We start from the raw sequence: 20523 nt of genomic DNA on the forward strand, positions 1-20523 counted from the left end.
TGCCTAGGTAATTAAACTGCTGGACTGATTTGAGCTCTGATTGGCCAATGGTGATGTGGGGATGATGGAAGGCTTCCTGAGGTTGATTGAGAACTTCTGTCTTCTTTAAGCTGACTTCCAGCCCAAAGAGCTCAGCAGTGTCTGCAAAGTAGGATGTTAAATGCTGCAGAGCTGCTTCTGTGTGTGAGCAACAAGGGCGGCGTCATCAGCATAAAGCAGCTCCCGGACAAGATGGTTTAAGGTCTTAGTGTGGGCCTTCAGTTGCCTTAGGTTGAATAGGCTTCCATCAGTACAGTGGTCAGAAATATAGTGGCACAGAAAGAAGCTAACTTAATGTGCTGCTAATGGATGAATGCATGAGTGATCCTTCTGTAAACATAATGTTGGAACTTTTTATACAACAATTTATATATGTATGCTACACTAAAGAATGACCCTTTGATGTCTTTTATGTATGTGAACCTCTACTATCCTTTTTGGCTCAGGCCAAGTTCGTCTGCCACTGGTGGGGTGAGGGGCAGAAAAGGTCTTGGCTCTGTGTAAGCCCTGCTCAGCAATAAAGAAAACATCCCTGTGCTATCAACACTGTTTTCAGCACAAAACCAAAACACAGCCCCTTACTACCTACTGTGAAGAACATTAACCCTATTCCAGCCAAAACCAGCACAACTTTTCAAATTATTTGGTTAGGATACACACTTTAAATTGCTTTATTTATTTTTGCTCTTTCAAATACATTTATTACTTCACATTTTTTTGAGAAACACTGACAGGTAAAATATAATTGGAAGCAAGTTCGGTTTTGCAATTACAACCTACCTGAAAGCTAAAGGCAAAAGAAATATATATTTGATCAATTTTACTTCAGTGGAAAAGGAATGAAAGGAAATAAATACCTTTCACTGTTTGGAAACCATCATTAAACACTGCTGAAAAATAACTTACACCCCCTTGTTTTTTTACACTTCATGAATGCAGGTTATAGTTTGTACCTTGCAATTGTCATATTTTTAATTGATGATTTTATTTCATTTGCAAAAAAGGTAGACCTTGATACTTATTCTGCATTTGAACCTCACATTCTTCCTGTTAAAAACAAGGTGGCTCCATAGCTAAAGCTCTTCAAAAAACTTTACAAATCAAATGCCTATTTTCACACAAGTGGTTGTCTATAGAAAGAAATAATAAGAATCATTAGGCCAGGAAAGGGCAGACTAAAATGTCTTTGACCCCTATACTTCCAGTTCTGGAAATACTAAAATTAGATTTGCAATTCCCAGTTCGGGGATCAGCCAGGGACTATTGATACTGAGTTATGTTGGGTTGAGCAAGGTCTCTCAGTAGCAGCTCAAGATCAATTATGGCTGTATTTTTTCCAGCCACAGGGGCCAGCAGAGTGCAAGGGATAGGTAAAACAAAGTTTATTAGTTCACCTGTCTTTCTTCATCCCTGAAAACACAGAAAATAAGAACTCAGCAATCATGCCTCCCCCCACCCAATATTCTCTTGGAAAAAGCAGATTGCCTGCAACCAAGGGAGTCTTGTGGGAAATACTTATGAAGATATGACCCTTCTCTCCTTCTACTCCAATTTGTATTACCTCAGGCATAATACATGATTGTGAGTCACCTCTACCCTTTCTTTCTGCCTGATACACTAATTTTGGGTTATGTTTCTGAATCAGTTTAAAGCTGCTGATATCCGGAGAGGGAGCATTTTGATTCTTTCTACCATATGGCAGCAAAACACGTAAGATGAGTCTTAATTCTCTACATGGCTTTTAGATTGCAGATGAGTCACAACTCAACAGCCCAGAACAAAAGTATGGAACTTCCATGTTACTGTCTGCACCTGACCATGTACAGCTCCTGTCTCTCAGCCTTCTGCACAATCTGCTATACAAATGGTTCTCATCTAAATAAAGCGTTACCTGATGGACAGGATGCACTGCTTTATCCATAGCCTCCAGCCACCTATAACATGACAAAAAGTGAGAGTAGCTTAGATTGGTAGAGCAGAAAAACATGCTTCACTGCCTCTTTTAATTCTTGCTGACATATGCAGCATCTAAAGCATCTAAATTTTCAGGACACACAAGATAGAAAAGCAGTGGATTAAATCTAAATAAACATTGCTAACTCTAAAAATAAAGTCTCAAAGCTTGCTGTGTAAGAACACATTATAATAAATAAAGGCAATATTGCAGACAAGAGAATCTACAGATTTTGAATATAGTTTAACATGTCAGGCTAAATGATCACTCTTCTTGTCTTTGTCGTAATGCAGATAAGGAATTCGTAGGAGACATAAAGAATCCTGGAATTGGAAACTACAGAATAAAGCAATAACTGTTGGCAAAGTTATTCTGTTGCACTATGTATGGTATAAAATTTGGAAATGGAAAATAATATTACAATGGTGGATTATGTTAAGCAGTGAGATGATATAAAAAATGGGTGGATTAATACCAAATATCAATTTACTTCATAGCTTTATATTTCTGACAATTCACAATAAAACAAAGACTACAATAAGTTTAGATTTCAGTATGTTTGGAAAGGGAGGACTTTTGGGTGAATTTAGGTTCTTTGTTTTGTCAGCTGTTGTCTTTAGGAAATGCAAAAGAGTATTTTTAAAGTCTAACTCTGCATCAAACCCAAAGTCAATGTCCCAGAACCAATATGCTTTTGGGGCATGTTTGCATTTTAAAATATTAAAATGAAAATGTGACAGAATGACAGAAAAGAAAATGGAAGATGGGAGTGTATTTATTACTAGCACTGTCCTTGTTTGGCAGAAGAGAGATCATTTATATGAAATTACTAATAAGAAAGTTTACATCCGCGGAAAGATTTACTCTTCTGTTTGATATAACAGTGGGACAGAAGGCATGAGAACATGGATTAAATTTTTTTCTCATGCTAAATCAAGAATTCAGGGGGATAGGAAAACATGAATGTTAAAGATTTTATTAAAAACAATTAAAAAACCTGTGAAACTGAAAAATAATTTTTGAAGCTTCTACAATTGAAAATTAGAAATATTATCTTTCAATAAGTAGTTGATAGATTTTTAATTTTTTCCTCTACTGATCAAGGCAGCTATTGTGAACATCCTCCAAAAATTCGGACTCCACGCTGGATTAACAAAACTGAGGCTGTTAAAATGAAAGATCCCTTACCTCTTCATTTCTTGGTTGGAAGTTGCACAGAAGTAGAAAATCCTGTTTCCAGTTTGAGGTATACATTTAAAAACAAATGGTTTCCCCAGACTGGTGTCAACACCAATTTCTGCTCCTTCCAGCTTCGTTACTTCCAGGGGTCTGCACTTCCCTTCATCCTGCAATTAGAAAGAGTGCCCAAAGTTCAGAACTATTATGAAACTGATCCCCGGGAGATGGGGATAAACTCCAGGAATATTCAAATTTATAAAGCTCTTACACTTTTGAACCATCATATGGTTTAATGATCAGCAGTCCCAGCAATTACAGTGCAATCACAGAAGACAAGCTAGTCAAACACCCTCTAAATTTGCATCTGTGATTTTGCTCTCTTAATTGTTTTTGGTTCAGCAGAAGCCATATCTGTAGCAAAACCACCTTTTTAGGTATTGAAGGCATGTAGATGTCCAGCTATTGAGGGTTCAGCTGAGTGGTGCAGGAGTTTTCGAAGTGCACTGAAGAATTGAGAGTCACAGATCTCTTTACTAATCAGTGCTGTTTACAGTCTGCGTTTATGCTGAAAACCTCACCTTATATGTGTAGATACAGGCAACAAGGGCTTAAATTGGAGAATAGTGAGCATAATTTAAAAGGCCGAACTTCAGCTCCTTTGCAAAGTTGTGGTAAATATGGTTCTGTTCATAACCCTTCCCATACAATTCAAATAACTTTCAACGGAAAGCACTTCAGAACCTTTTTGCTTGTTCCTGATTGCGTTAATGCTCTTCGAGACTGAAGGGCATTGCCAGTGTCTTTCCCTGTGTGAGTCATAAAGAGCCATTAAGCTCCTTAATACACATAGGTAGGTGAAACAGTTTATCCACCTTCTTATTTCCCAGCCCAGCTTCCCACAAATACACATCTTAATTCAAAACAAAGGTGCACACATCCGGACAGTGAACTGTAGCTGTGTTTTAACCAATATTGTTTGCTTTGAAGATCTGTGACTGGAACTCTAACAATTGCATCAAATTTGGTAGCAATAAAATGGGAAACATGAGTTAATGCTGAGACATAGGAAAAGCATTAGTGCTGTTTGCAAAATACACAGATGGTGGAGTCTCATAGAATAAAATTAGTTGATTATTGGGCTTAATTAAATTTTGTCAGTAGGAGATGGATTGTAAATACCCCATGTAATTTTCCCTTAGCCTAAAAATAAACGTACATAGCCTTCCATGAAAAAAATGCACCTGTGGGAATTACATAGTTAAATACTTAGTTGCATGCTCACTAGCACATGTAATTATCCCTTTGTCATACATGATTTTCCTGTAGTAACAAAATAACCCCTAATACTGACAAATGTATAAATAAACATTTATAAGTACATTTCCTACATTTTTATTAATTCTTCTCATTCCATTTTTTTTAATGCTAAAGTTTTTTAATGTAAAACTAAAGAAGATATAGGCAGTCCTGAAAGTTGTCAGTGCTGTGTGACCTACTTTATTTATTATGCCTTCAGACACAAAACTACATTGTGAACAGTATAACCAAAACACATATTCAGGGTCCAAATCTCATTTGTACTGCAAAGCATAGCAAGTGCAAGATCCTGTCCATGGTCTGAATTCTCCTCACTGCCCTGACTTGAAGGCAAAGGTCACTAGAGGTACTGATATCACAGACGACTATTTTTATACCCTTATAAACTTACTTTGTAAGCACTTTCTGTGCTGTCTAAAATGAATGCAGACAGGGGTTCTGTGGCATCAAGAATTATATATGTCCACTGTATTTCAAACAAATACATCTAGGAAAGGAGTAAGATAGATTTGAGGCATTTAAAATGAGACCAAATGTTCCTCATTGACTAATAGACAGCCATCCTCCCCTAATTCTGATAATTCAGATCACAGAATCATAGAATTGTTAAGGTTGGAAAAGACCCTCATGATTATCATGTCAAAATGTTCACCCAGCACTACCATGTTCTCTACTAAACTATGGCCCATGTGCCACATCTGCATGTTTGTAAGGGGTATTTCTTTTCACTTGTGTGGCTTTCATGAATAACACATTGAGATGATTCCTTTAGCAAATATATCTTTGCTACAAAAAGTGACTAAGGTATATTTCTGGAAAAAATAATTATAAAAGTAATTTCTTACACTTGTGACTAAAGTGTAACCTGCTGATGATACTGCCTTTATGGAACCTGATATAACTATGTGATGTTACTCGAGCTGATGATATGTGTCATGCAGATTTTAAATGAACTAACTCAAATTTCTACTACTTGGAACAGCTACTACTGTTCCATTCTGCGCTAAACTAAAAAAAATATTTTTTTTTCCTTCAAGGTTGTGATCAGCTACTTTATGGATTCTTGGCAGTCTCCAGTATCAAACATGTAGAAATTTCTCCAAGTAGAAGGCAAAAAACAGGTGCTGCTTTGGTAAAGCTATTCTAAGAACAGTAGAAACATCTGAAGTAACCCTTCCCATGCTGCTAGTTTTCCTAAGATGGCCTGAATTTTAGGACAAATGTTTCTGTAGAAAAAATTTTAAAATATTAAACAATGTATAATGATTAGAAACAGACAAAAGGGAGAAATAAAAATAGAAAATTAAGCATTTCCTTCCTTTATTGTATTAAATGCTCATTAAGGCAGTGCATGCAGTCCTACTTAATTTGATGTAAGTAATTCCAGAAACTGAATGCCATTCATAGGTCCTGAGTGATTCACTGTATTCAAAGGATTTTGTTTGAGCAGAGTTATATTTGCTATGGCAGTTAAGCTCCTTCATCTATTAGAAAGGAGAATCTGAAGAGATATATGAAAATTTCATGATATTTGCACTGAAAGAAATAAAAAGTAACAACAGGAACAACTATGAAAAGAAATTAAAATTAAGCTACAAAAGAGTCTGCAAGTACTAGGAAAATGGAAAAAAAGTAACTTTACAGAAAAAAAGATAAAATCCTAGAAGAAATCTAAACATAATGTGAAAACTGAGTAGTGCTAGAAAGCAGGAACTGAAGTCTGGCTCGGCTGGGAGACTGGCAGTGGGCAGTGTAAGAGAGTTGCCCCCAGGTCAGTGGGTCAGATTGGTTTCATTCAGGTCAGTAGTGGCATGACCGAATTTTTGACTGTCTTTCAAAACTGTCTTCCCGCCTGTGCCCCAGTGTTCTTAAAATAGGCATCTCTTAAACAAGACAGGAAACTGAACTGGTTTTTTCCTTTTGCTTATTATTTCTCATTTGCCCAGCTCCATTGTAGCTGATGTAGCCACAACCATCCATGGCACTCAGGCTTGCAGTATTTTCACGATCTTTTGGTTTTCTCTGACCAGCTTCTCCCTGAGGTCTGGTGCTGCTTGCTTAGCAATATCACTAAACTCTTCCCCTCCTTATGTCTTTTTTTAATAACTGTACTTTTTGATAGGCTCATAGTTTGGTTAATTAGGAAATTATAGCTAGAGCCTGTTTGCATTTATTCCTTCTTTAAGCTGGACACATTGGTGCAAAGAAGAGACTAAGGCTTTTTATGTCTTTTTCCCTTACATCTATTTCCTTTTCCCTTGAAGAAAGGGCTTACATATGTCAGCAAATAGGGAGCTCTAGACTCTAGAACTGTTCACATGGGATTTTTTGCCAGTAGAGAGAGAGAAAATTATTTAGTAGTTCATTTTGTTTTGTTTTAAACAATTTGCATCTAAACTAGAGAGAGTAGAAACTTACTGAAGGCAAAACAATAGGGAAAAAGATGTAAAAGCTCCTCTGATTTGAAAAACATAATCATCCTACACCCAATAGTATTGGCTATCAGGTGAAGTACAACCAAATGGTCTTGTGGCATATTTAATCTTCACACTCTAGTTCTTTTGTTGAGGTTGAATAATTTGCTACAGTTAATTTCACAAAAGATAATAAACAGTTTGCAGGACCAAGGCTCACAGGAAGAATTATTGATTAGGTTAAGATTTTGAACAACTTGAATCAGATCAAATAATGTATCAGAGTATGACTCTTTCTCTAGGTTGGGGTATGCAATCTGTTAGTAGGCCAAAATTAACATGCATATCATATCAGCCAGTGTTATTTCTCATTTATCAATGAAATAACATAGTGAATGTATTGGAGACAGTGGATTCAGAAAGTTCTTAAATATAAATTGAAAAATATATTCTGGAGCCATGGGAGTCATGGAAAATGTAGAGAAGAAATCAGATTGTACACATGCTCTAAATAATGTGGCAGTTCCCAGACTATATTAAAGCTCTAAGCAAGAATGAAGAACAAATAGAAATGGTATATTTATGAGCAATGCTCAGATGTAAATCTATTTATAACTAAGCCTTTTATATAAAGTGATTAGGCTTAGCAAGAAAGCTTGTTCAAGAAAACAAAGGACTGAATGTTTGTCATAGATTGAAATGTGCAGGGTCTGCATGTGGCAGAGGATTTCTTTCTTGGTGTAATAATTAGACTCTCTATATATGACAGAAATGAAAGTAATTTAAAAGCATTTTTTCTCTCTCTCTTCTATTCCACTGGGAACGGTCTTAAGGGTGCACAGAGTCAACCAGAAGCACATACTGTAAGTGTCTGAGTCATAAAATTTTTGTAAATACACTCGCTGCAGTATGCCCTACTCCCATGTCCAGAGAAGACAATTGTAGAAATAAAAGGAAACATTTCATTCTGCATTTAAATTTATCTCTGCATTAGGGAAAACTTTCACTTCTTCTGAGAAGCCTGATGAAAAGTGATCTGTTTTGACGTGAGTAAAAAGAAATGGAAGACTAGTATCCAGCTGTTTACATGAGACGTGTAAATGACCATGATCATAGAATCATAGAATCAACGGGGTTGGAAAAGACCTCCAAGACCATCAAATCCAACCCTTGATCCAACACTGATGTGGTTACTAGACCATGGCACTAAGTGCCACATCCAGTTTCATCTTAAAAACCTCCAGGGACGGAGAATCCATAACCTCCTGGGCAGCCCATTCCACTGTCTGATTACTTTGTCTGTAAAACATTTTTCCCTAATATCCAACCTAAACCTCATCTTATTTGAAATATAAAGAACAAGTAAATTGTAATATAGTTTCCAGGTGTTCTGAATATGCTTCCTAATAGAAACATATCCTACTAGAGGCATCTAAGGAACACCAATTTCACAGGGACAGCACTAATTAAAGAAAGTTCAATGAGGAAAGCATTCTGCTGCTGAGACAAAGTGAAGGTTATGGACTTCTTTGAATGCAAATAACACTATATAATTAGCATCTGTGCTAATACTTAATTGCCAGTGTGTTGGCCATGTTAAAGCAACAGAGAAGGCAGAATTATGCTGAACTGCTGAAATGGACTGGGTTCATAATGGAAACAGTAACATGACATAGCATCTGATCATTTAGCTGATCATCAGCTAACAGCTGTTTACCACGTTGGGGGTCTAACTGCTTTTGGTTGTTAAGAAATGCATATTTTTGTTCTCACTGCCCTTTCAGCTTTGAAATACTTTGTCTTAGTCACTCACATGATGCCCAAGGGCTTCCTAGAGGCATTAAACTTATGAGTCTAAGAAATGCAAATCATAATTCTTTTTAAAACTGACATTATTATATAAAATCACAATGAAGACCGTCCTTCACTGCTGTCACAGTGAGAGTGCTTCTCAGGAGTATGTGTTGCAGTTTTCTTACAACATGAACTATCATGAAGGCTATTTCTCTGAGACTTGGAGCTACATGCGAAAGTGCATTTGCTCTGTATTCATACTTCAGTCTTTCACTAAAGCTGAATCTCTAAAGCATGCTCTTTTCTACTGTCCAGACAACAGTTTTCAACTTAACTGTTCCTTCCAACTTAACTGCTCCTACTTCCTTCCTATTACATCTTCTTTTGACTTTCCTGTTTGAAGTCCATACAAAATGCTGTCAGCAAACTCATACTCTTTAGACGTTTATTCTTAATTACTATTGTTCCAAATCATTCTTAGTTCATGGAATTGGAGAGTGAAATGAACTAAATGACAAATGTAATATAAGGACCTGATAGAGCTGGTTTGACTAGAATTCATCAGCCTCTGACTTCTGGAAAGGAAGTCTCCAAGGGAGATACACTGACAACAGTTTCCTGCTTTGAGATAGATAGGCCTCTTTGGAGTTTCTCCTAAATCATAACCATAATGATATTTATTTCTTCATTTCCTTTTCAGGTGCTAGATTGATTATCTGTCTCTCTATCCTCTCTGTCAGGGTCCTCTTATGTCAAAGGGACTGGAAATCTTTCCTAGACACACAGCAAGACAAAAATGAGAGACAAGCTAGGGCATTGTTACAAAAATGATATTTCATTAATTCTTTTAATTTTATCAACTCCACCTTTTTTGTCCCTTTTTTTGACCCACAAAATCACTTTTTATACGTATTTTTTTATATATCCAGTCTTACATAGCAAGAAAGCAATGATTAATTGAAACTAGGATATTTTGGCTTTCGCTGGTACTTTTAGCATTTTTGTAAATTCCACTATTTAATTAGTTGAACTCCTTACATTATGGATATTTGTAATGAGGAATTTTGGGAAATGTTTTTGACTATAATGCTGTTTTCTTTATCCTTGTGTTTTCCTAACGAGCCTAGAACAATATTAGCTCTCTAGCAGGTGTGCCCTCACGACAGAGGAGTGCATGCTCCACTGTTTTTAAACCCGTCAATGGCCCATTTATTCCCAAGCCCCAGAAATTATATTCCTTCTCGTTAATGAATCTTCAAGACCATCATTTTTTATCCTGAAGACTGAAGCATATTTTAGGATTTTCAAGTTAGCTGTCATGTTCTAAAAGAGACTTGCTGCTGACAGCTCAGAGAATTAACATACTGAAATGATGCTCTGCTGCTGTGGGCAAATTGCTTTTGCTATATTACTGGTCTCATGTAAAACTGATTAAGGTTTCTCTGTCCTATACTGAAGACTTCCCACAGGCATTTTCTGGTGACTTTGCAGCCCCTTTACTGTGCTGAGCAGCAAATGGTACTTTAAGAGGAGCAGATGATGTTATCTGCAAAGAAAGGCCATGCTGATGTGCTTTCAGCTTTCCCTGAAAAAATGTGTTAAGTTGAAGCACAAGAAGCTTGATTGCCTTAGGGTAAGATTTAAGTGTACATTCCTTGTCTGTTTCCTCATAATTTCCAGATATCTTTCCTTTAGAAGAAAAGCTGGGTATGTTGACAAAGAAGGAAATAATATGTTTGAGAAGATCCAGTGATCTGGACAATAGGAGATCAGAACTGTAGAGTAGATACTGCAACTCCACAGTTGCTAAGTGTAGGCAAAAATAACATAAAGTATTATATCTCTGCTGATCTCAGTAATTTACAGAAAACAAAGTTCTAACCCAATGTGTCAAATATCTCTGCTCTGAGGTGGAAACATAGCCACATCTACTGAGGTGAAAAAGATTACTTATATGGATTGTGGAGTCAAGGACAGTGGAAGCATCTGCTTGAGGGAAAACAAAATGACCACATGTGAAATGACTGAATGTCTTGCAACAGCTATCACTTCACCAGTGTGTGACTGGCTAGAGATGATTCTGAAACTGCAGCAAATACATGGGTGAGTCAAATGTAAAAAGCTCTAGAAACATTAATATCCTTTTTAATGTAGATGGGAAAGGCAAAATTCAGGGTTGATAATTTATAGTTACGAATAGCAATGATGAGGAAATCTAACTCTCTGTGTTTGTTGATATGGACTAGAGCAGAGATGAAACATCCTTTCCTAATACAAAACATTATACATAACATTTCAGGCATATATAAAAGGCCTAGTTGTCTTCTTACACAAGTGGAAATCTTTGACCAGTGACCTTGCTGGCATCACTGGAAATACACCAATAGAAGTTATTTTTCTTGTACTGATAGGCACCTTATCCTGAACTTTTTTGTCTCCCTGAATTACTCTCGACTTCAATTAACTGTTTCAAAGAATATTTTAGATCAGATAAGTGGACAAATCTTTTCTCCTGAGTGAATCAAGGCCTGTAACACAAAATCCAAATTAATCATGCAGTTAAATCAGCATGCTACATAAAGGCTGTGTTAAACTACAAACATTATTTGTAATTCCCTTAGAAGAAGAAGTGGGATGAGAAGTCTTCTTTTCATACCCTGATAGAAATCATACCAAAAGAAAGAAGTGTCAAAGAGTCCAGTTGAGCTTCCTCTTACTTCATTTGGGCATTGGATCTCACAATAGTAAATAACTGTATTTGTACTTAAGTTTCTTTCTGTCTCTCTTACTAAAGGATTCTACAGAGTACCCTGTAAGCACATGAGGCAGGGAAAAAAGTCCTTGTGTTTTTTGTTACTAAAATAGTAACACAATATTTCAGTGTATTATTTGGAGACCAGGAACAGAGAGAGAGCAGCTGGCAAAAAAATGGTATGAAATAATTTAAAAAGTGGTTGAATGGCACTATGCTTGGATAATGCAAGAAAACAAGTAGTAGTTAGTTATTACTATGAAATATTTATGCAGTGCTTTAAATTTATTTACTCTTTTAAGAAAAAGCAAACGCATGCTTTCAGTGGCTAAAGAGCCATCTTATCAAAACATAAAGTTAGCATGATTTAAATATTTATTTTCTCAGTGCAGTAAATAAGCTATTTGAGGAACAAATTAATTAAAAGAACACCACTAGTGAAAATAAATAAATAAATATTTAATTAAATATTAGTGAATGTAAGATTATGGGGTACCTTCTAATTCTCAATTCAATTTATCTAACACTGTCTTCAAATAGACTTAATTGAAGAGTGTTTAAAAGGCATAACTAGATATCATTTTTTACATTTCAGGAGTCTGATGATGGACCTAACTAGGATAAAATCAAATCTTCTCTCCAAAAGAATGTTCCTACATGTTTATATGCTGAGTTGAGCAAAGGTATTGTGACCATGTTAGCAAAGATAAAGACTAGTTACAGGCCAAGGACTTGGTGTTATGTTCATGTGTTATGCTCATATTCTCATGTAGTTTGTGATTATGGACATGGCTTTATTTTACTAGTATGTTTTCAAATTGTATGTTGGAGACAAAACCATTTCTAACCAGCTGATATTTCCACTGATGCTACTTCCATTATAGCTAGGAGATTCCCTGAAAGCTACATGTGCTTCATCCAGCAGTAAATCCCTCACAGGCAGTTTTTCTCAGCTTCACTAATTCTTCTTGAAATCAGGTTAAAATGAATGCTAGGTGGATGACCTTGAATCTTTTTTGCAAGCTGTAAAATGTTTTACCACAAAAAGCTCTGAACAGATGACAGTCTTTGAAATCAATCTGTTTGATTTTATAGGAGTAACTTTCTTGGTGAATACCTTCATCATGACAACACACAGGGGAAGGGATTAACTTGTAACTACATGCAGCACCTGTTGAGCCATCTCACAGACTACAGTAAAATGCTACTGTAGGGCAGGCAAATTCACTGTGAGCCCAGTGCCTACATCCCCCACTCCTGGAGCTAACTGTGTCAAGAGAAAACTCTATTTTTTTTTTAGTGAAATGTCTTTATTTATTCATTTATTTAGAGGCAAATAACTTTATAGAATACTCAAATATCTGTAGGTGAGACAACCAAGAAGTCACTGATTTAGGGCCATAAAGACTCATTATACAAGTGGAGGGTTGTAAATTATGCTGTGTTGAAATGGAGCCTCAGGATAAAGCCAAGTGAAATATTTCCCTTCATGAAGCACCTGTCATATTCATTTTTTTTATGTCTTATTGTTAGATTAAGTTAAAGTCTTACATAGAATTATTAAGCACTATACAGGTCCCTGCTCCCATGACAGAATGAAATACTGAGCATTGCTTCTCTGAAGAAGCTAAGCCTTCCCAGCGTGCAGGTCCATAACTTATTCATTGACACAAAGAAATCACATAGTCACACCTGTTTAAGAAAATACATACAATGCTAGATGGAACATAGAGCTCTTACACATCTGAAGCTACTTCATCTCATCCCAAGCCCTCTACAGGCTTTTTGAAGATCAGAACAAAGAGATTAAATGTAGAATCCATAAAAGCCAGACAGTGCCTATGTCTGTGACTAGGCTTAGGAAAGCAGAACTACCCAACAAGCCTCCTTTATACACCTCATACAAAACCCTGTAGTGATGACTTTATCTTTTAAATAGCACAAGTCAAGATGATGCTTGAGTACAAAGCTGCTGCACTTCATAGTTCAAGACACAGCCTGATTCCTCACTAGCCACTCTCCTTACCTTCTTGTGTTTGTAATAGTGCAGGTAACCATTGTGTTTCAGCACAAACCACCTCTTTCTCCAGCCCTTCAGAATTGCTGACTGTGTTCGTTTATGCAGATATCCTCGGCAGGTAGGTCTGGGGGTGTTGGGGTAACGGCTGATGTCTGATCCCACAATCATAGTCAGGATATCAGGACCTAAAATATTACATGGAGAGTGCAAAAACATAGGCCAAAACCAGTCTGTCAATAACTTTTAACATCCATGTAGTATATGGCGCAGGAACGCAGTATTCTACCCCATGCCCTTGTCCTCCCAGTGTAGCTTCTGGAAGCAGCAAAGAGCAGAGTAGCCTAGAAAACAAATCAAATCAAGCAATATTTGGCCTTCTTTTAACATGAATTCAGGAATGAAACTAAGTTTGTGTTGAGGGCTACTAATGGAGCCAGCTATCTGAAGACTCCTCTTAAAAAAATTTTTGTGACCTCCCTTAGCAAGCAGCATTTTGGGTGCTTGTGTATTTCATCAGTTAAGAGAAGGGATTGAATCTCATTGCTCCAATGGGTGCACATAAATTGAGGTTTATGCAAAAATTGCTGAGAATGCTCTTAGGGGCACCTTCAGGCTCTGCCATCTTACATATGCTCTTTAGAATTCTTTGTTTTCCATGCCTTGGAGTTTTCTAACCTTTCCTGTGCCCCTCATCGAGGGGGCTGGCTGTTGGAGGCTGATCTGTTCTAAAGCTTCTACTTACCAACTGCAAAAGGTAAACATACAGAAGATATGATAGGTTGCAAGATTTTCCAAAAATATGTTACCATCAGTGAGATACAAAATCATAATATTTGGTGAAGCTATCAATAGATCTATGATTTTGACCTGAAGGCCTGAGATTCTGACTATATCGACACTACTTCAGAGCAGGTAGCAATGCCTGAAGGAGAATTGAGAAATGTGACCATGACATATTTTTATCTGCAAAGTGTTTGCTGGATCTCTTTTTTCAGGTCATGTGACTTTGGGAATGCTATCTGTGTGCCAAGATTTAGTCCAGAGGCTGTTCTCTGAGGAGTTAAAGTACCAAGTAATCAGAGGTTTATCTGCCAAAAGACTCAACATACTCTTAAATATAGTGTGAATGGCACCTCTATAATTAAAGAATATGGAACGTGTCAAGTTAAATTTGTCACTGTCTTGTAAAAGCACTTTATTGAATTTCCTGTGAGCCTTTGTCAAAACCCTATCTGGGATAAATAAGGGAATGGCAGATTAACTTTCAGCATGCAAACATGGGTATCTTTGGGTTTTAATCATCACAATTCTAGGAAGAATATACTTGATTAATATCGCTGACTGTTTCTGTGGTGGTGTAAAAGGATGCCTCGTGAAATGTCCTCTCTACTCTCCTGACTAGACTTCAGGTCTTGGTGACACAGAAATAACTACTGGGTGCACTGAAGGAAGATATGAAGTCACTCCCTGAGGAAGTATAAGGCATAAATAAGGTATTTGTGTCTCTGCAGTCACATGTCCTCTTTGGGAAATAATTTTACATGTCTAGAAGACAAGATCTAGATAAAAAGGTGACTTAGGCAATACTATTGTATTAAATATGGATGCATTAAACTGGTAATTAATATTTGTGTTGCATACATCACCCAGTTTTTCTGGTTGTATTTGGAGCATTGAACAGGAAACCTGACCCAGTCATGTAATCTATTGTGATCTCAAAATTACCTTTCCTTGCCAGATTGGCAGCTTCTGAATGTGGCATGCTGGTGACATCAGTTCCATTGACTGCTATTAGAATATCCCCAACCTGAAGCCCAGCTTCTTCAGCTGCACTATCTGGAATTAAAAGAAAAAAACAAAAAACCCTATCAAAAACTCCATTTTATTTAGAGTTAGGATATCAAGCATGGCTGTGCAGAGAAGCTTTTCTAGCAAAACGTGTATCTGTTCAACCAGATTATGCTTTAGGGCCTTCATGATTTCAACTTCAAGGTCAAACAAGTTTTACTGAGCAACGTTAGTCATCTGTAAATGAATATTCAGGATTTGGATTGTGGGGCAACACTAGATAATCACTAGCAGTTGAGAAATTTAATTAAAAATGCCATTAGGATTTAAAGATGCAAATAATAATTTCAGTATCTGAGGGTTTTGGCCTAAAGTGCAAACAAAGATCTGGTGAAATGCTCAATAAAGCCAGTAGAAAAAAAAAATCTATTATTCTGATGAGCTTTGGATGTAACTCCAAAAGAATACTTTCTGTGCTGATGTTTGTCTTTGCTGGCTAACTGAATTTGGCCAGAGAATTTTGAGGGGTTTTGTCTTTAGGAGGAAATAAAATAGTAAGTTAAAAAAGTGTCAGTGAAGGAGGGACTGAATCAGATTATTAATGCATGACCTTTCATTTATTTGTTAACCATTGCAAATCACATGCACTCCAAAATAGTGCTGAGATACATGCCAGTCAGGAATGGAAGCAAATTAGGGAAGTGATAAATATGCTCCATTCACCAACACATAGTTACTTAAATCTCAGTTACAAATTTATCAGACACAGTTTTTGTTTTCTAATTTACAATGAAGCATTCCTAATGTACTGTGACAAAATGTTTCTGGAAAATATTATTCCACGTTCTCACTATTTAATGTATTATTTTGTACCCTATGATGCAGTAAATGGGATGCTTCAGTGTATTTCTGAGGATGCTTAGACATTGTAGGGAAGAGATTAGTAAAAGCTTAATAATAAACAGGCACAATAAAGCCATGGTCCACACTCAAAGGTATTACAAATAATTTGCAAATTCTCAAATGTCAGCACATTTTGGTTTGTGCTGGCTTTGAGGATCCCATACCAGATTTTATGACCATAAGTGGTCTTTAAAATATTATTAAAATAATTATTATAGAATCACAGGATGATTTGGGCTGGAATGGACCATAAAGGTCATCTGGTTACATCCCCCTACCATGGGCAGAGGAACATTTTGCTAGGCCAGGTGGCTCAAAGCCCCAACTAGCTTGGTCTTGAACCTGTGCAGGGATGGGGAATCCACAGCTGCTCTAGGCAACCCGTTCCTATGCCTCACCATCCTCACAGTAAAGAATTTCTTTCTAATATCTATTCTGTTTAAATGAAATGAGTCATATGTTGAGAAAACACAATTTTTCTAGATGTTTGTCTGAAAAAAAACCCAACCTTTTTTTTTCCCCCACAGGTTTAAAGCAACTACACTTGAAAACAACATATAAATAAATAATGTGAGTAGCTAGACTTAATTTTCATTAGTAGATTAGCAGGGATAAATTGCTAAGTTTCAAGGCTATTGTTGTATTCATTACCTATAGTTTTTATTTGTATTTAGGTAAGGCACTAATGAGTTCACAGGCCTCTGAATTCACAGTCTTTCCTGATATTGTCAGGAAGATGGACAATGTAATACATAAGGTTGGTAATAGTGATAAATCTATTCTTTGATGCCTTGCTAGAAGGCAAGTATTCTTCCTGTGGGATGACATTTAGCACTATATCTGCTTTCTGTAATAAGAATCTATCACAGTCTCCTGTACCTTCTGCTCCTTCTCTAATTCTACTGTATTCATCCTGAGATGCAGAGAGCAAAAACTACTCTAGATATGGGTGAACCAAGGTTTTAGATGATAGCAGTAAAATGACTCTGACTGCTTGTGTCTCATTCTCACTGCTGTTACTGATACAGTAAGCTTTTAGCCAGATTTCTAAGCTGACAGTATACACAGAGCCAATGATTTCAGAGACCTTTCAGTGATGACTCCCATGGTCTAATTCCTGAGTGAAACTGGCAACACCATTATGAAGACATGCCATCATTGCTCTCTAGAGGCATCATCTTATACTTCTTGTACTTTTTGTACACTCTTTGTTGACACTTTTTTGCTTACTCAGTTGGGTTTTGGAGTTTCTTTTGGGGTATCTCACAATCATCATACTACCCTGAAGAAGTTAACAGCACACCTGTTATGGCTTACAGATGGCCCAATGGAAACCCGTCCAAGCAGAAGTGTCCCCAGTCAGTAAGACTTTTGAAAATGTTAGAAGGATCTCTGCATGCCCCATTTAATTCTTAAAATCATGTTGTCATTCATGGATGTCAGTCCACAACAGTTTTAGACTCTGCATCTGGATGGAGGCTGAATACAGGCACTTGCACAACGTATCAATTGACATGGAAGGAGACAGAGCAGTGAAGTCTGTTTTATCCCCAGGGGTACTAGGATTCTGAAGAAGTTTCTCCCGAGCAATTCAAGGGTATGCTATTAAACACCTTGCACCCACTAATTATGGAAATTATTCATGTACATCTATATTAGATATTAATACAAAACAGATGCTCTATACTATGTAGATCATATTATATCATGTAGATATATGATTATATCAGTATATATAATATACTAAATATTATGTATTTATTTTTATACATTGTCATACGAGAAATTAACCGGTACAAACACAAGACAAATTAACCAATACAAACACAACTTACTTGTGTCAACTTCAGTCACAAGGATAGGCTTTGAGAACTGGATCCTGAAACCCCAAGGATAATTACCAGTTCCTTTGGCAATCTTCACTGTTCTTTCTCGAACTGCAAAATTGGAAAAAACAGATATCCTTTTTCTCTACAAGTTTAGAATTTAACAAGCAGCAGGCTGTTCTCTAAACTTTTTGTAGGCACTGGCAGTTACTGTTTCTACAAATTGTTGGGGTGCTTTCAGTACCTAGCTGTTTAGTGCTGGTCCTCGGACAGTGCCACCCCTCACACTGTGACTGATCCAATATTCTGAATGATTTATGAATTCCAACAAAGAACAATCTCCTGGAAAGCTACAGGAGTGTTCAGTTTGTCTGAGATCTTTGAGCTGTGTTACTTTTCAGTAACTTAACATCTGAAAAGTCAAGGAAAAGCTCTGATCTCCCTTAAAGAGTTGTTCACAATATCTTTTTGCACAACAGGGTCTAAGTTACAAATAGAATAACCTTCATAGCAAATGATTCTTCCCTTTCTGGATCTACTGTGTTTAAAATTTTGATGTGGAAGAGATTTTATGGTCATTATAATAATTTATGACCATCAGTATCTCTCTATGATTTTGCCAGGCTTGAAGAAGTTATGAAATTACCCTGTCTTTACCATTATCTCTTGAGGCTTAATTATGACCTTTTACCAGTTTCAATTTTGTCAAGTAATTATGACATTTTGCAAGATGTTAGGTAAATAAGGACTACTTATTTACTTCAATAATCTTTTAGAGTTTTGCATTCATCTTTTTCCTGTCTTCAGCATAAGCATCCAGCATCTTCTGCCATATATTGATCCCCAGAAAACCTCAGAGTACCGAAAAGAAATAAATTTCTATGACATTTATTATCTGTTGCTCTAGCCAACTTACTTGCCACTGGCCTAGGTCTTTTGCTGAGACATCTAGGACTGTTATCCGGAGAGACATCATCTCCTCTGAAAACCCAGGAAGCAGAATGAAAGTTTTCTGTATAAAAACCTCTGTCTTCATTTTCAGCATATAGTCCCAGATCTACTGATCGAGCATCCTCTGAATTTACTGCCATGATGATAAAACAAGTAAAAGTTACGTCAGTAGAGAAAATGCATAAAGAGTAACAGACAGTTAGATTCTTAGCCAGTCAGCATGGAAGAAGTGCCACAAGATTTTAATGAACTGTTTGTAATGTCTGTATGGAGTTCCTCAATTTTTTTTAGTGTTAAAGGGACAGTGTGCAATGATTTCCAAATATAAGACCACAATACTGGATGCTATTGCATATTGAACTTGAATAAGAAGTCTTAATGCAAATGGTCAAAACAGGAGCTACACCTCTTTAAGAGAAGTCTGGCTTTAGCTGATTCTTAAGCTTTCCTATGTGGCCCATTTGATCAGGAAACCAAACAAGTCTAGAAATTTAGTGTAAGTTCAGTGCATATGGGAAGACAAAAGACAAGTAGAAAAGTATCTGACATGACTTGGGTAGCGATGACCATATTTTCTGTTTTCTTAATCTTAGCTCTTCCAGATGTGTAGTTTTGTTAAAAGTGGGGTGAGGAAATAATAGTTGTTGGTGGTTTTTTTTTTTTCTTTTAACATAGAACTTTTGGCTTGTCCTAGACTGTTGAATATTTCACAGCATTTCACAGAATATTCTAAGTTGGAAGAGACTCACAAGGATTGTCAAATCCAACTCTTAAGGGAATGGCTAATACAGGGATCGACCCCACAACCTTGGAGTTATTAGCACCGTGCTCTAAACAACTGAACTGATCTCAGGGCATGATGCTACATGTGTTATCCCAAGGATTTTCAGGTTCATATTTTATATTAATTTACATTCAAAATGTCTTGCACTGAGTCCCCATGGAGATGGAGCTCTAGTTCTCTGCTGAGAGTAAAACCAGAAATGTTCAGGCTCAAAAGGCAAGAGGATGGCAGGCAGCTGTCTGTGTGAGAGGTTATAAACAGCAGTTTGACTTTGGAGGAAAAGGCTGTGCATGACAACATCCCAAGCAGATTGGAAGCTGGAACTTCAAAGCTAAAACTGGATGTTGAAAGTCACGTAAAAGTATACATCATCAGACACTATGCTAACAGATAGATTGAAAATATAAATTGTCTGAGAGGAAAAAACCATCATGTTCCTTTCAGTACTAAATACCTGGTAAACTGCAGCTCGATTTAATGTAGCTGGAGATAGGATTTGCTTGCTTTGTTTACCTTTATTAGAAGTCACAATTATGTAGAATGATTTCCAGTTTCAAACCAGAAAAGAAAAAAATTAACCTCTATTTTGTTTTGTTTGGGAAGTTACTTCCTGAATATATCTAAGTGGCCTTGTAACAGACAGTTTGCTCAACTATATCTATGTAGACAAATACTTCACACCCACTGTTTTTTCCCTTATTATGCATGAGATGGTATGATTAACTGTATAAAAAGCTTCTAGCAAATAAAAAAAGAAAAAACCAAATAAATAAACATTACTATGCTGATATGTTTGAAGCAC

At 36.6% G+C, this 20523-nt stretch overlaps 1 protein-coding gene across 2 annotated transcripts in view; it reads right to left on the reverse strand.

Moving 5' to 3' along the window:
* The window catches only part of LOC108643434, a 33784-nt gene that overhangs the window by 5558 nt on the left and 7703 nt on the right, over nucleotides 1-20523 (reverse strand). The window contains exons 4-9 of one of the 2 annotated variants that reach the window (XM_029963381.1): nucleotides 18903-19070; nucleotides 17996-18097; nucleotides 15195-15305; nucleotides 13476-13654; nucleotides 3182-3339; nucleotides 1931-1973 (exon numbers count right to left, since the gene is read on the reverse strand). In XM_029963381.1, coding sequence (XP_029819241.1) covers nucleotides 1931-1973; nucleotides 3182-3339; nucleotides 13476-13654; nucleotides 15195-15305; nucleotides 17996-18097; nucleotides 18903-19070 — 761 coding nt within the window. The remainder of the gene's footprint in view (nucleotides 1-1930; nucleotides 1974-3181; nucleotides 3340-13475; nucleotides 13655-15194; nucleotides 15306-17995; nucleotides 18098-18902; nucleotides 19071-20523) is intronic. The other variant, XM_029963382.1, reaches the window with a different exon arrangement.

Source organism: Manacus vitellinus, unplaced genomic scaffold (assembly GCF_001715985.3).
Source record: "Manacus vitellinus isolate BGI_N305 unplaced genomic scaffold, ASM171598v3 scaffold_101_pilon, whole genome shotgun sequence".
In the NCBI taxonomy this organism is placed as follows: Eukaryota; Metazoa; Chordata; class Aves; order Passeriformes; family Pipridae; genus Manacus; species Manacus vitellinus.